General features: G+C 35.8%; 1 protein-coding gene across 1 annotated transcript in view; it reads right to left on the bottom strand.

Annotated features, from left to right (window-relative positions):
* Positions 1-482: 482 nt before the first annotated feature.
* LOC131148509 (oxygen-dependent coproporphyrinogen-III oxidase, chloroplastic) overlaps positions 483-15,944 on the bottom strand; it is a 31,618-nt gene continuing 16,156 nt past the window's right edge. Inside the window, exons 3-8 of the mRNA XM_058098228.1 lie at positions 12,136-12,230; positions 11,447-11,530; positions 1,301-1,388; positions 1,066-1,190; positions 883-981; positions 483-789 (exon numbers count right to left, since the gene is read on the bottom strand). Of these exons, the coding sequence (XP_057954211.1) occupies positions 721-789; positions 883-981; positions 1,066-1,190; positions 1,301-1,388; positions 11,447-11,530; positions 12,136-12,230 (560 nt within the window). The 3' untranslated portion in view covers positions 483-720. The remainder of the gene's footprint in view (positions 790-882; positions 982-1,065; positions 1,191-1,300; positions 1,389-11,446; positions 11,531-12,135; positions 12,231-15,944) is intronic.

Consider the following 15,944-nt stretch of genomic DNA (forward strand, 5'->3'; position numbering starts at 1 on the left):
TCTTATTTTTCAAGAATGAAATTTTCAATAAATATGTACCACCCCACAATAATACTTTTGGCCCACGAGTATTTTTTATTATTGAAAACCAAATCCCACAAACAGAAAGCGGCTGGGAAATCATTAGATCCAAATATCTTTCATAATAACAAATTAAGTGTGAAATCCCACCAAGTGAAACCAACTATATAATTTTTATTTTTTCAGCCAATTTAAACACCTTCTCTGGGTCCATTTAACAATTTCCATTTATGATTTATTTGCACGGGGCATTCTTCTCGGAATCCCCTCACTGCTCATCATCTACCTCCGGCAATTACATCATCAGCCCTCACAGATGTATTGCAGCTGGAAACAGCCAAATTTCTGAAAGAACAAACAAGATTGACCTACTATTGAAAATATATTAAAGAGAGAGAGAGAGAGAGAGAGAGAGAGAGAGAGAGAGAGAGAGAGAGAGAGAGAGAGAGAGAGAGAGAGAAAATAATGTATCCGAATGCAGCTAGACGACAAAAAAATGTACAAAAATTTGCAGTTTTGTGTTCCCCTTGGCTTTAAGTTCATTTCCATTACAAATACAACCTTCCTCTTATCGCCTACAGGTAACTTCCGAATTACACCTGAGTTGGGAACCAGAACAACAAAAGAGAAAAAGGAAAATGACACAATAGTACACAAAACACAAAATAATAGTACAAAGGATATTATTTTTGAAGAATATTAGATCCACTCCTTCGGGTTGATACAAGCATCTAGCAGTTTCCATTCTTCACTACCCTCTTTTGGTTGCTGCAGGCCCAAGAAAATTACAATATCATCAGTTAACTTCTAACCTAGTCATTATTCCTGCAGAAAGATCCCTGAACTCAAATGAAGGCTTACATGGTCATATTCCCACCGTGCCGTAAGTGGCAGAGAAACAAGAATGCTCTCGATCCTACCACCTGTCTTCAGTCCAAATGTAGTGCCTCGATCATATACCTGCCAAGGAAAGGGGAAGAAAAGCAATGTTACCCAATTTAGAATGAACAGCAATGTCTGGGTCTTTGTAACTATTTCCGTTACCAAGTTGAATTCTACATAGCGCCCTCTTCGCAACTGCTGCCATGCCTTGTGCTGATCGGTAAACGGTGTGTCCTTCCTTCTCTCTATAATGGGAATGTATGCAGGAATCACGGAGTTTGAACATTCTGCAAGACAACAATAAACATACAATAGGATCTATTGACCGCTGACACTGAAAACTATTGCTAGAAAAACAAATATAAAAATATTGGTCGTCATATTTTCAAGCAATAACCTGTGGCAAAAGAGAGAAGCATCTCCTGGTCATAGTCATTGAGATCATCAAAAAATATACCTCCAAGCCCTCGCCGTTCACCACGATGCTGCGGACAGCTTAACAGTCATTACATATGAAAACTGCATAAATAGTCCCATGGTTTTAAGATACAATCTAATTGAGCCAGTAGTAATACCAAGTCAGTCTACCAGATGCAAAATTTGAAACAAACCCTCCGATAATATGGAGTCAGTAAGAATCACAAGGCTTTCTTTGACTCGCACCACATAAGAATTAACATTGCATTTGTTTTGCAGAATTATGGTCAGAATACAGTCAGAATTCATGTCCAGTTACCATTCTATTGCTCAGTTTACATGAATAAGGGTGCAATCACATTTCGAACAAGCTAATGAATTTTGCCTTAGATCCAAAGTTATCACCATTCCTTTCCTGCTTCCTGTTTATAAAGACAAAAATAACCGCATGTATCTTATTTACTCTAAATATACTGTCATCCCTACTTCTCCCACCACACTCTTCTCAATGCCCAGGAGACATCAACAATTTATAATGCTTAATCGCTGGTGTCATGGTAACTTAACCCAGAAACCATGGACTGATGGAGTCATCAGCAAGCTCAGATTTGTGGTGATGGTTTGACAGGTTGATGAGACATTTAATATGGAGACAGTAAGAATCGCAAGGCTTTCTTTCTGACTCGCACCACATAAGGATTAAAATTGCATTTGTTTTGTAGCATTATGGCCAGAATACAGTCAGAATTCATGTCCAGTTACCATTCTATTGTTCAGTTTACATGAATAAGTGTGCAATCACATTCCGAACAAGCTGATGAATTTTGCCTTAGATCCAAACTTATCACCATTCCTTTCCTGCTTACTGTTTATAAAGACAAAAATAACCGCATGTATCTCATTTATTCTAAATATACTGTCATCCCTACTTCTCCCACCCCACTCTTCTCAATGCCCAGGAGACATCAATGATTTATAATGCTTAATCGCTGGTGTTATGGTAACTTAACCCAGAAACCATGGACTGATGGAATCATCAGCAAGCTCAGATTTGTGGTGATGGTTTGAAGCTGGAAGAGAAGACATTTAAGAATTCTTTGACAGGTTGACAAGTAAGGGCCAAGCCCACACGGAGAACACAAACCTTGGACCCTTCAAAATCTAGGAAACAAAGAGCATTTGTGTTCCTTTTTTTGTCTTCTTAACCTTGAGAATAATGCAACATATACTTGACCAGATTAATCCCTCTGCTGGAATGTCTGACGAAATTACAAGGATGCCATGTTCATCATAATTTTGCAGATTCTTGTGATTTTATTACTGATGTTGAAAGTGACTATTTCAACCATGGAATCACTAACATCAAAGTCACTGGCAGGCCAACCTAAGCATTTAACCATGGAGTCCCTAACATCTTCAGTTTGTATTATCAGAATAGTTTTTCTTAAGATCTGTAACTGAGGCCTTTCTTTCCGTGCTAGGAGAAATTGGCCCCAACCGAGGTAAATGAAATCCATAGCGATGACATTTAAGAGAAAAAATCTGTAAATGGGCCATGCAATTTCTAAATTTTACCCCCGAAAATGGTAGGGGGTCATGTAAATTTTTCATTTACTTAAAATGTTTTGACATGGAAAAAATGGGAATCATTATGGGATTGAGTTGAAGTTCCAGGTTCAAGGAAATTTCAGAATGGGACTTGCTTTTCATTCCATTCTGAAAGTCATTCAGGACGCATAGACAAAAACTGTAATCCCATTCAAACATTGGTTCCACTCCCACCTTGATTCTGTTCTTGGGTTGATTCCATTGGGCAACCATAGTATAAATCCTTACAAAAATAAAATTTATCAATTTCACTAGATTCATCAAGCTAAATTTCTCAAAGATTATTCTAACAATGCCATACCAGATAACCCTCACTACTACTTTAACAGGGAATGAAATGGCAATTCAAATGAAGCCATCAATATTTGAATCAGCTCAGCTCAGATAAAATTGTCTTGCTTAAAAATGCCCAAGTAATCCTGCAATGCAATCACAGAATATTTTTACAAATAATTGAATAAACAAAGTAAAATTTTGTGAAATTTCAGAAATAATTTTAGTTTTAACAGAGCACACTTTCAACATTATCCTTAAGTGCAATTAGAATATTTCAAGATTAGTTATTTAGGGGGTTTTTGGCATGACCCAGTTCCACTCATGACTTCTAGTCATAGTAGAAGTTAGCTTTAAAGAGGAAAAAAATCTACTTTTGGCTTCCAGAAGTTGGAATTTTTAGGTCTATAATTGATTAAATTATTTTCTTAAATTAAAAAAACACCAGTTACTGAAGAAAGTAACTTTTATGAGCCATTAAGTCACATTATTTTTCTTTGACAAGTCATCCCAATTTCCAGCAACCCTGTAGATGTAAATACTCAAAAAGCAACCGCAATAATGCCCTGGTGTGAATCTGTGATTTGTGGCTTACCCACCCAAATTTATTTTGATGAAAGAACATGCAAAAGCAAACACATTTACATCAATTTCATCTTTCTTAGCTTTTGTATACCAAAAATATATGGAAAATCCAATTTCAATTTAATTATTTTTTACATACATGCAAATTTTCCTTCTTGTGGTCTTGCCTCTTGATAATTTAACTTCAGAACAACTCATTTTGGTTGGGACAAGCTTTGCTCACTTGAGAGCTATTTGGCATCATGTATATTCTCCTTAGCTTCCAGCAAGCAAGGAAACCCATTTTACCTATATTTCTATCATTTATACAAGGTGGGGTAGGGTGAAGGATGGGTTAGCCTTGTCTAAAATTTGATTCACAATGATGTACATCACATTTATGTCATTGCTAAATTCTTTTATTTTCCTTTACCACTTTTAGGTCAATCTATAATGTATGATCAATGTCCAATGCAACTTAATATAAAGTCAACTACGCATAAAACTAGCAAAGAAAGGATTGAGACCAAATTGACTTGGAACTCTTCTTGTTTAGTTAGCAGTGAACGAATCCAATCTTTGCTTTGAAGGAAGCAGGCTTGCTGCAGGGGCAAAGGTGGTGAGGGTATCGAAATAAGCATAGCCAATAGAGTAGCCAGAAGCACAAGCGATAGGGAGTCTTCTGTAGCTCCAGCGCCCTTGACAGAAAAAGGCTCAAAAACAGGCCAGTAGTTGGTCTCATGTTGTGATGATTTAGATCGATAATTTGTTTTTCTTTGCTTACATCGTCTAGCAATGTGAATATTAATGTAAACATGCTAGACTCGGCCTATAGGCAGGAGAGAATGTGTAAATTATCTAAAGAAGGCTTGGTGAGGCATTCGCTAGAATTCACCATATAGTATTTGGCTAGCATATCCTTTTATAGGGTTCCATTGCTTGGGGAATAAGAAAACTAATTTTAGAAACTGAAATAAACCATGCTATCCTAAAGTCTAATACCTAGAATCAAAAAGATATTACTACAAAATTTTATAAAATAAAAAAAATAATATTAATTTTCATGCCAAATTGCATCATTCAATTGCAGAATAAATTTAGTATTAGTCATCTCTTAGTACATAAAATCTCAACTTACAAAAATCATGTAAAAGTGCACCCCAAACAAAGCTACAACTTAAAACAAATTCAAAACCAGGTCCTTTGGAACTGTCAATCTAATTCTAACCTTACAGAAGGTGTAAATTTTCTCTCAGCAACTTGAGTCATGAAGTGTCATTACTTAAAACCAAGAAGAGGTGCACAAAAGCAACTATAATCGCGAGAATGGAGATTTCCAGCCCTACACTATATACCAAAACCTGATTATAGAAACTGAAATAAATCAAAATACTACGTTCCTAAATAGACCAATACCTAGAATCATAAAGATATTACCAAATGAAAAATATCCTAAAATAAAAAATTAACTCTGTATCCTACTGAGTCGATCTACTGCAGATTAAATTCAGCATTACTTGTCTCATAGTCAATAAAAACTCAACTATTAAAAATCTTATGTAAAGTGCACCATGAAGAACAAATTTACAAGATAAATATATTCAGAACTGTCTTTTTTGTTTTTTCCTCGAGAGGGAGGAGTTAATGATCTGATGGCAACTTAAGTCATGAAATGTCATTACTTAAAATCGAGAACATGTGCAAAAAGTTAACAAGGTATGTAATGGGCAAAAATAGAGATTTTCTACACCATCAATATCCAAAAAATAAATTTTAGAAACGAAAATAAACCATGATACCGCTTTCCTAAAAACTAATACCCCAGATAGATATTACCCAATAAAATTTAAAAATATTATAAAATAAAATATTAAAATAAAATTAATTGCCTTGCTGTACTCAATCAATATATTGCTGACTAAGTGCAGTATTAACCAGAAATCTCAAGCTACAAAAATCATATGTAAAAGTGCACCCTGAAGAACAAAAATAGACTCAGAACCAGGTAATCCTGTTACCCCAACCTAGTATAAAGCGTAGTACAGAAGGTGTTAACGTTCTGCCAGCAACTTGAGGAGTCATGATAAGTCATTACTTAATCAGAAGAGGTACAAAAGTTCAACAAGTTTGTAGTGGGCAAGAGTAGAGATTTCCTGCACTCTACTTCTGATTCCAAAGAAACAATAATAATTTATTCACAGTAATTGCAAATGGATAATGATTGCCGAGTAAAGGTTATTAACACTTGACAGGAAGGTTTTGAATTTTCTTTTGTTGGCAATAGCCATCTTTTGCTTTGCACTGCTGAAAGTAGAGATGATCATTCTTATGTTTAACAGAGGACAAGAGAAAATCAAGATGGCTGGCCTCATGGATTGAGAATCTGGTTCGAAAAACAAGTATATAGGTTAAGATTTTGCAATACTTTAACAGCTTCATACAATGATATCGCATAACCAACAACAAGGGGCATTTCTTGGCCCTTGAAAATTTCCACTGCAATGATTTCAAGAGAAATCAATCAGTCCTGATGGTAAAAACATAAAAGTGCAGTGGGATGGAGGAGATTGCTTAAAATGCAAATTAGCCAAGTTGTAGATCTCTTCAGGAATGGTACTGCACCAGAGAAGCAATGGAGAATTTCTAGTTGTCCAATCGCCCTGACTCGAGCAATAATAAATTTGGTTGGTTCTGAGAATGTGAGGAAGGAATGTTGCTGTAAAGATATTTCAATCAGAATTCAAAATTAAAGTCTCGTGGGCTTCAGAAGAATGGATCGCAGAAGGTCACTACTCATGTTGGGCCCAGTGAAATATCAATAGGCCCATTGCTAGTAAGTCAGTTTTTAATAGAAGACTGCTTACTAAATTGAAATGGGTCCAAAAAGGGCAAGGCCTCTGTAACAATAAAAGGCCAACCAGTTGGCAATTTAACAAAGAGAACAGAAAAATCATTGAGCTCATTGAGAACTGAAATTCAGATAGGAAATTGTGAACAATGCTGTGGGAATTCCTCTAAAGATGACAAATCAGGTATTGCAAACAGAGTGAAAAAAGCGTGGCATTTAATTCCTGTTAAATGGATGTTCTACAGTATTTGCAATGCCTTGGCTGGTCCTGAAATTAATAGAAACATTTCTGACTCCAAAATTGCTTATTCTGACTTGAAAATAGTTGATTCCTGAAGATAAACAGATTGAATAATTCTGACTTGCAAGAGTAGATTTCTCAATGAACAGATTGAATAAATAGCAATAACAGGGATAGTTTATTTGAGGTTTGAGGAAGGTTTTCTCATCAAGCAGTTCATGGAGGAGGATTATTGGTAGCCTAATGAGGAGAACAAGGATATTCAATTAGATTTAGGCATTGCAAGGATTTGCTAATCGGCTAATCGCATCATCCATAATTCTCATTTTGTGGTATTTAGTGTGTGGAATGCAAAGAAATAAAGTCAGTTGGAATCAAAATTCTAAAAAAGGTACATTATGTGAGAGTCATGAATCAGACAAAAAATGGCTGGGTTTGGTGAAAATTCATAAATTGGGAATGAGATACAAATATATCACCATCGCGCCGAATTTATAAGTCATTCTTTGAATGTTCTTTTTGGGATCAAATAGGAAAAACAATTCAACAAATTTTTTTTCCATTTGCAATACAAAGCAAGCAAATTAAATAGAATTAGCTTATAAATCCATTCATTCCTGGTAGTACCATTGGATTTCTAAAAAAAATTGCACTGAATTGAAACAAATTCTTTCTGAATATAATTCCAAGCACAATGCATCCGTAGTGAGAGATTTGATTTTAAGATCCTAAGGTAAAGATGGGTGGAGGGAATTAGAAAATTTGAAGTGCCTCGTGAATTATGATGGGAAGGGCTTGAAAAGGTATTTTCTTGGCTAATTTTAGTTTCTTATCTTTATTTTTATTTTTAAATTTATTTTTATTTTTTAGGATTTCGTATCCTTCCCTAGACTGTATATTTTCTCTCTTTCTCCTTTAATATATCTTCTTCTCTTATCAAAAAAAGAAGAAGAAAGAAACAAGAAAAAAAGAGGGGGGGGGGGGGAGGGCAACTCAGTTCAAATTCTGAAGGTTGAGGTGGAAGAGGGTGACAGAGAGCCTGCAGATTCATTCAGGTCTGCTCAGATTGATGTTTGCCATTTGAAGGGCATCCAAATATCCAAGTATTGAATTGGCTAAGAAAGGGACTTAGCAACTGTTCCTTTTCTTGGTTACACTCTTGGTGCAGTAAATTCTGGAGACATTTTCTGCGCAATAAATTCACTAAATATCTTCTGCTGGGTATGCTTCTGCATGGTTTTAAATAGCAGATGCAATGCCGTTATGTAATGGTTTTCTGGGTCTGACACCATTATACACTGCTAAATCAGTGGGAAGAAAAATCACAGCTGCAGTGGCCATTGCAGACCACTACAAGACTGTTATGGCAAAAAAAACATTTTTTTTTTCAAATTTTTATTCTCATTTTTCTTTTTTACCCTTCATACATAATTCTTAAAAAGCTGTGAAGAGAGAGGGGGTTATAATGAAGGTGATAACTGATAATGAATTAATAACCAAAAATAATAATGTTCACAAGAGAGTATAGAGTAGAGATGCATGAATTAACAATTTCATATCAACATTTTTTGTTTGAATTTTTCTTTTATAAATTTTTCAACTTCAACCTTCTTTTCTTTTCTAGTTTTTTTTTTCTTGTTCAAGTTGTTAGTACTTTATCAACCTCTCTCTGGATAGGTTTCCTGTTTTTTTTTTTTTCAGTGGGAATGAGAGAGAATTTCCTGATCATTCTCTAGAGGCACTTTCTAGATCTGAGGGGATCATTTTCCTAATATTTTAGAGTCTATAAAGGTTAAAATAGGTCATAATCTTCTTCTTCAGAACTTATGGTTGACTAATCACTCATTTCACTCTTTAGCCAAGGGGAGGAGAGATTGTTATGTGGTGGATGGGAAAATTTTGAGTTTACAAAAGCACCTCAAAACTCAAAACTTTCCCATCCCACCTGCAGAACCAACTTTGAGGGATTGGATTGCATTCTATTTTTTATTATTATTAGGTGGCATGGTTGGAGAGACATTTTTTAGGAGGTCCAAAGCGCAATGTATGGGATGGATAGAAAAAAGGATCCTAAACTGGATGGCTTTAACATGGCTTTTTTTTCCAGGACTATTGGAATGCAGTGAAGGTCGAGTAAATGAAGGTTTCCAAGAGCTTTGTGGTAATGGATTTTTTGGTAAGAATATCAATGACTTTTATCACCTAGGTGCCTAAGGTGAAGGATTCCAGGCCTATTAGCTTGTTGACTACTGTGCTTAAGATTATTGTAAAGGTCCTTAACTCATTTCCTAATAGGTTGAATGTGTCTTTAAGTGATGATAGTGTGATACTATATCCTATTCTCAAAGTGCTTCAGTTGATGGATAAGTAAACTTTGGATGTTGTGTGGATGACAAATGAGGTGGTTGAGGATGTAAGAAGGCAAAAGAGCTAATACATACATAATAGAGTCAGCTGGAGTTGTTTAGAGAAAATTTTGGCAAGAAATGGGCCAAATGGCTAAAGATCTAGATGGATGAGTTGCATTAGGGGCTGTTGTCTAGTGCTGCTTGGGTTGTTTTTATCAATTGAGAACCCTAAAATTTAGTTTTTAACCTCAAAAGGAAGGAGTGAAGGTGACCCATAGTCTCCTTTTCTTTTATTTATTATTGTAGCTATGCTTTGTGTATGTTCTGAGAGGGTTGATAGATTGGACAGCTGATAAGAGGTTTTATACAAGATCTTGTTGTGGGTAGTGAAGGTGTTACTGCATCTCATCACAAGTTTGCTGATTTCTTCCTGGCTGATGCTAAAGAGTCCTTCTGCTATATCCTTACCCTCTCGACTTTTGAAAGAGTTTTTGGTCTTGAGGATTAATACAGGTAAGACCATAAGAGTGAGATTGGTGCTACTAATATATCTTCAAATAGGATTTCAGAGTTGGCTGTGTTAGTGGACTGTGTCATACTACCATTGCCCATGACTTATTTAGGGGTTCCTCTGGTGGTAATCCTCGTTCTTTAGCCTCTTTGGACATTAACGTTGGCTCATTGCTAAGGAAGTAAAAATCTTGATGGTTGAAAAGGTGCTATCTTTTGTTTAGGTGGGCATGTCTCTTTTGATCAAAGGTGCTATCTTTGATAAAAAATTCTCCCATTACCCTTTAGTTCTTTTCCCTGCTTCAAATTCCAGTTAGGAAGCACAGATAAGATCAAAAGGGTCACAAGAGACAATGTTTAGTCAGGAGTGGGTGAGAGGAGGGATCATTTAGTAATTTAGTCATTTTGGATATTGTTTGCAGGGTTGGGTGGGTCCAGGCCTTGGTACTCAGTGTCTTAACAACATTGCTCTAGTGGGGAAGTAGTAATGGAAGTTTTCCTTGGAAATTAATTCCATTTGGCTTAAGTTGATTAAAAGCGATAGTGATTAGCAAGAGAAGAGTTGAGACTCTAATATTGGCCCTAGAGCCACTCATGGGAGTCCTTGGAAATTCATTTTGCAAATTTCTTCCTCATTATTCCCCCTATCAAGTATCAAGAGGGTGATGGATCTTAACATCTCGTATTTAGTTTTGGGAGAATGTTTAGGTGGGGGATGCCTCATTTTTCATCTTCCCCCATCATCATTATCTCTTTTTATTATATAATCAGCCATTTTTTCTTGAGTGGTGGTTGAAGGGGATTCCATTTCTTGGAATTTCTATTTCTGCAGGAATCTTAATGATCATAGGCTGTTAAGCTTTCTATTGTAGAACAACTTGTTGGATGCTTTTCAACTCTTCTAGGAGGGATTCTAGGGTCTGGAGTCTGGACTTTGGATAGTTCAGGTATATTCTCTATTGTAAATTCTTCCTCTCATTGGTATTGATCTTCAATATTTTTCCTTCCTTTCCTCTTGCTAATCCTATTTGGAGAGCCAAGGTTCCTTCCAAGCTCAAGCAGTTTAGTAGGATGGTATTCCTTGATATAGTCCAAAAAATGTTTTGCAGAATAGGAAGGCCCATGAGGCTTTACCCGCAAACATATGTATTTATGTTTTACTAGAGATGAAACATGTTCTCATCCATTGTTACATTGCTGGCGCAGCACAGAGTTCATGGAATCAGTGGTAAAAATTGAGCTTGTGTAAATTTGTCAGACACTTTCCTACTTGTTTCTCATTAGAGGTTTTAGGAGGGGCAAGGAAGCTAGATAGTTGAGGCATTGTTCTGTTTTGCCAATGTTTTGGGATGTTTGACTGGAAGGAAATGCTCACATTTTTATTGGTTGATGACATTTTTTCCCCTCACTTTTTTTCTTTTTTCTTCCTAATTCCTTTAGGAACAGTAGGTTACCGTAATAAATTTTCTTTTGTGTGTGTGTGTATATATATATATGCTTAAACATATAAACATGAAGTGTAGCAAATCTCCTTTGGACTATCTTATTTCCTAGTGTACTTAAAAAGGGGAAAAAATATAAACAAAAAGAAACAATCATAAGAATCTATTATGGGATGCTCTTCACCAACATTCCAATAAGTAAAGCAATAAAAAAGCTAAAAACAAGTGAAACAAAAACCGATGATAAGGAAATGGTAAACATAATAAAATCAAAATGTAAACGAAGTGATACCTTAATATAGAAATAATCATCACACCATTTCTTGAACCGTGGATAAAAGCTAGGATCGAATTTGTCACAAGTACCTTTTTGAACCTATAAAAGATGATATTTCTCTCAGCCAAAAGCTCTATAAATAATCATAGAACTAAGATTTTTTTTTTTTAATATACTCTATAAATACAGCAAATAAAACTGATACCACAAATCTTTTTTGCCCTACTTAAACAGTTTTTCATAAACACAGAATGCAATTCCTGAGGTAGTATCTTATGTGTTGTGCTTTATTTCAATATATGTTGCATTAGTTCTAATCGCTACTACAGTGATATGAATGTATAATACAGCGCTAGTTGCAATATTCTACTTGCAGGGATTACAAATCTCCTCACTTTTCCCAACTCGATAAAATGAAACTGAGTGAAAAAATCATTTTTCTTTTCCCAACTTGACTACCCATTGATTTTAGGAAAGCATCTTATTTTCACTTTTCTTTCCCCCAGCTACCCATTTGAACTTGCATAGAGCAACAACATTCAGTTAAGTTCCTTTAACTTTCAATACATATCATAGGTAAAGCTATGCTTTGCACATATGAACAAGAAGCAGCATAAATTTTCAAAGGAATTAATGAAAGACCATACGAGTTAACCACAGGAATTGAAAAAGTAAAAGGAAAGTATTTTGATTTTTTCACGAACCAAATGGAAGTGCTTGACATCTTCCTCAAAGATGTATGCAGGAGTCAAATCGGTGCCACCACCAAACCACCACTGTCTAGGTGCTCCTGGAGCATCTGCAGATAATTATTATAAGACATTAGTTTAACAGTTCATAATAGATCCAAGCTATTGCATCATTTTGCAACCAAAAATAACAACAAAAGTCACATGCGCATGAGCTTTCAAAAAGAGTTGCCAAAAAATAAAGTCATAGGGAAAAGCTTGTCATCTTATGCAGTTCAAATACATAAAAATTATCAAATGGCAATGTGGCAAAAGTTGCTGACAGTAATGACAACAGTAAACATCAAATCCAGTTTTGATGTGGTAATGGAAGTATTCTGTTACTTGATTGTGTTTTAATTTTTCAGTTCACATTGATTTCATGTTCATCAGTATATGTGCTCTGTTGGTCCTTCTATATTATTAACTGTCACTGTCTGTGCATTCAGAGGTGTGCCCAGTAGTCTTATATTCTTTGTCAGGCATGGCTCATGCACATTAAACATCTGACAAAGAGAAATGTCAACCAAGTCTCAATATAAAACATGGCAACAAAGGCATGACAGAAGCTTCACAGTAGACACTTCCATAATTGCTTGAATAGGCAGGCAAATTATATATGCTGGCAATAACATTAACCATAGGATCAATAATGATCATAATTGGTGACTGCAGTTCAGCTAGAAAGACATTGGATATATGAAGATATATTATTTCTCATAAGATCTGATTTTGCGAACTGAAAAACAAATATCAACTCTTACGTTTCAGACGCGCACACATGCACAACAGCTTATTCACAACCACTACAAGTGCAGAATGTTTTCCTAGTCAATAGCATAAATACAACGAAATATAAACTCTACAAAATGTTCACCGTTCATTATAATGCTACAGTAACATAAACAATAAAAATTCAGCTACAGGACAAGTAGTTAAAACTAGAGATTATCCAACCTCAAGTTTAAGTATTTATTTTTTGTTGGCATTGAGAATGTCTACATTTATCTGAGAAATATAATTCCTTCCTCACATAACAGAAAATTGAAGAAACGGTTTTGAAAATAGGATTTATACTTCTTCCAAGCAGCAAAATTTTTTACATTCAATCGCATTACTATCAATTTTGAGTTTCAAATTTGATGTTTTTTGAGAGACAATGTGATAGTTCTGCTTAGGAATTTATCTTTAAAATACAAATAGGGTTAAAAAGCTCTTGCAAGCAATACAGATCCAATTTAGGTGTCTAACGGCTTGTGAAGTTCTATCATCCATTAAGGTATTGGAGAGCACCAGATAATCAATGATATGGTATTGAGTGGCCCCAATGACGTCAAATACAGTGAAGAGTAATATTTATGAACCACAATCTCAAGTCATAGATTGGCCTCCAACAATTCTTGATCACAAAATAAAGATCTACAAATCTATAAATACCTTTATAATCTTCCTATTTAGTTGGCTGGCTTAATGAAATTATGGCTATTTTGGTTTATTAAGGAATGAATGCCGAGCATTATAGTTTTTTTTATGCGTCTCTTTCTATAGAGCTCTCAGAGACAATAACAACAAGAAGCAGCCTTAGGCCCCGCTAGGTGGGGTCAGCTATAGGAATCCTTTCTGCCAATTCACCCGAACATAGAATTTTCCTCTACTAGATTAAGAGCTATTAAAACTTTCCTAACTGCTTCATTCCAAGTTATTTTAGACCTACCCCAACCCCTACCCCTTTTCATCCTAGAAACAATAACTCCCTCCCCACAGGTGCGCTATTAGGTCTGCATTTCAAATGCCCAAACCATCTAATCGCCCCTCCCATATCTTTGTCTTCAACCGGTGCTATGCCTAGACTATTGTGTATATGCTCGTTTCTTAATTTATCTTTTAATATTATATCACTCATCTACCTTAACATTTGCATTTCAGCAACTTTTACCTTTTGTGCATGTTGTTTCTTAGTTGCCCAACATTCTAAACCATAAAGCATAGCTGGCTTTATAGCCATTTTATAGAATTTTTCCTTTTAATTTTAAGGGTACTCGATCACCCAACATGCCTAACACACTCCTCCATTTTACCCAACTTGCTTTAATTCTATGTATTACATCCTCTTCAATTTCCCCTACCACTTACATAATAGATCCAAGATATCAAAATTTCCAATTGTTATTAATTTCTTGATTATTAAGTTTAATCTTCTCTCCACCACTCCTTACATCACTGAAATCATAATAATCAAAGGCGCACCGAGGCACAGAGGGTACTTGGAGCTGAGGCACGAGGCGAAGGCACACGCCTCACGAAGGTGATGTGCACAATTATTAAAATTGTGCACAATGCCTATTTGGTGGGTAATTGATATAAAAACACATCAATAGTAATATTAGAATTTAAAATGCCAAAATATTCAATAGTAATTATGACAACCAAGTACCAAGTTCCAGGTGAAACAAACATAGTTCAACATAAGTAATTAGGCATGCAAGATTTCAAGTTTCAAATTTGAAATGAAATAAAATTTCCAGGCTGAAGGCCCAAAAGCATCTTCAATATCAAAAGAAAAGAGTACAATAAAACAGCAGCTAAATTCAGTAAAAAAATGTTATATATTAATATATTTCAAAAAAAATGTATAGTTTGTATTTTCAAACAAATTACAAAAGAGCAGCAAAATTCAGTAAAAAAAATGATATATATTAATTATAAAGTATAAACTTGCATTAAACTACATAATTAATTACACATTATATAATATTACTTAGAGACTTATTGCAACTTAATGTTATAAGAAGAAGCAGCCAGCAAGAGGCAGCAGAACTGAAGAAGAAGAAGAAGAAGAACTGAAAAAGAAGAACTGAAGAAGAAGAAGAAAAAGAAGCAGAAGAACTGAAGAACTGAAAAAGAAGAAGAACTGAAGAAGAAAAGAAGAAGAAGAAGACAATGACGACGACTTACTAGTTTGAAAATCAAAGCAGCCTGATGGCTCACGAAGGCTCGAACCTCGAAGATGAAGGCCTCCAGCTGGTTCAAAGGCTCGAAGACAAGCTCGCATAGGGCTCCTGCTGGTTCAAAGGCTCAAGGACAAACTAGCAAAGGGCTCCAGCTGGTTTGAAGGCTCAAAGACGAACTCACAAAGGGCTCTAGCTGGTTCGAAGGCTGGAAGATGAGCTCACGTAGGGCTCCTGCTGGTTTGAAGGCTCAAAGATGAACTTGCAAAGGGCTCTTGCTGGTTTCATGCTGCTTCGAAGGTTCGAAGAAGAAGGCTTCTGGCTGGTGTCATGCTGGCTCAAAGAGTTGCAGATGAATCTGTTGGTTCAATTTGAACAAGGGCTAGGGCTCGTTCTGGCTTTTTCTTTATTAATAGGCTAATAGCATCAAAACTTTCAAGGCACGACTCACGGTGCCTGGTGCATCAGCGCGCCTCGGTGCGCCCCTCTGCACCTTTTAAAGGTCGCCTTGCCTCACCAGTGATGAGGCGCTGGCCTCGTCACCCCTCTGCGGCTCGCGCCCAGGCGTGCTTTTGACTACTATGACTGAAATTACATTTCATCTATTCTATCTTATTCCTACTTATCCAAAAACCTTGTGACTCTAAAGCAGTTTTCCAAAGTTCTAACTTAGATTTCACTCCACTCCTACTTTCATCAATCAAGACAATATCATCTGCAAACAACATATACCAAGGGATCTCGTTTTGGATATTCCCAATGAGTTCAACAATCACTAGAGTTAAAAAATAAGGATTCAAAGTAGAACCTTGATGTACATCTATTTTGATTGGAAAA

This window comes from Malania oleifera, chromosome 2 (assembly GCF_029873635.1).
Source record: "Malania oleifera isolate guangnan ecotype guangnan chromosome 2, ASM2987363v1, whole genome shotgun sequence".
In the NCBI taxonomy this organism is placed as follows: Eukaryota; Viridiplantae; Streptophyta; class Magnoliopsida; order Santalales; family Ximeniaceae; genus Malania; species Malania oleifera.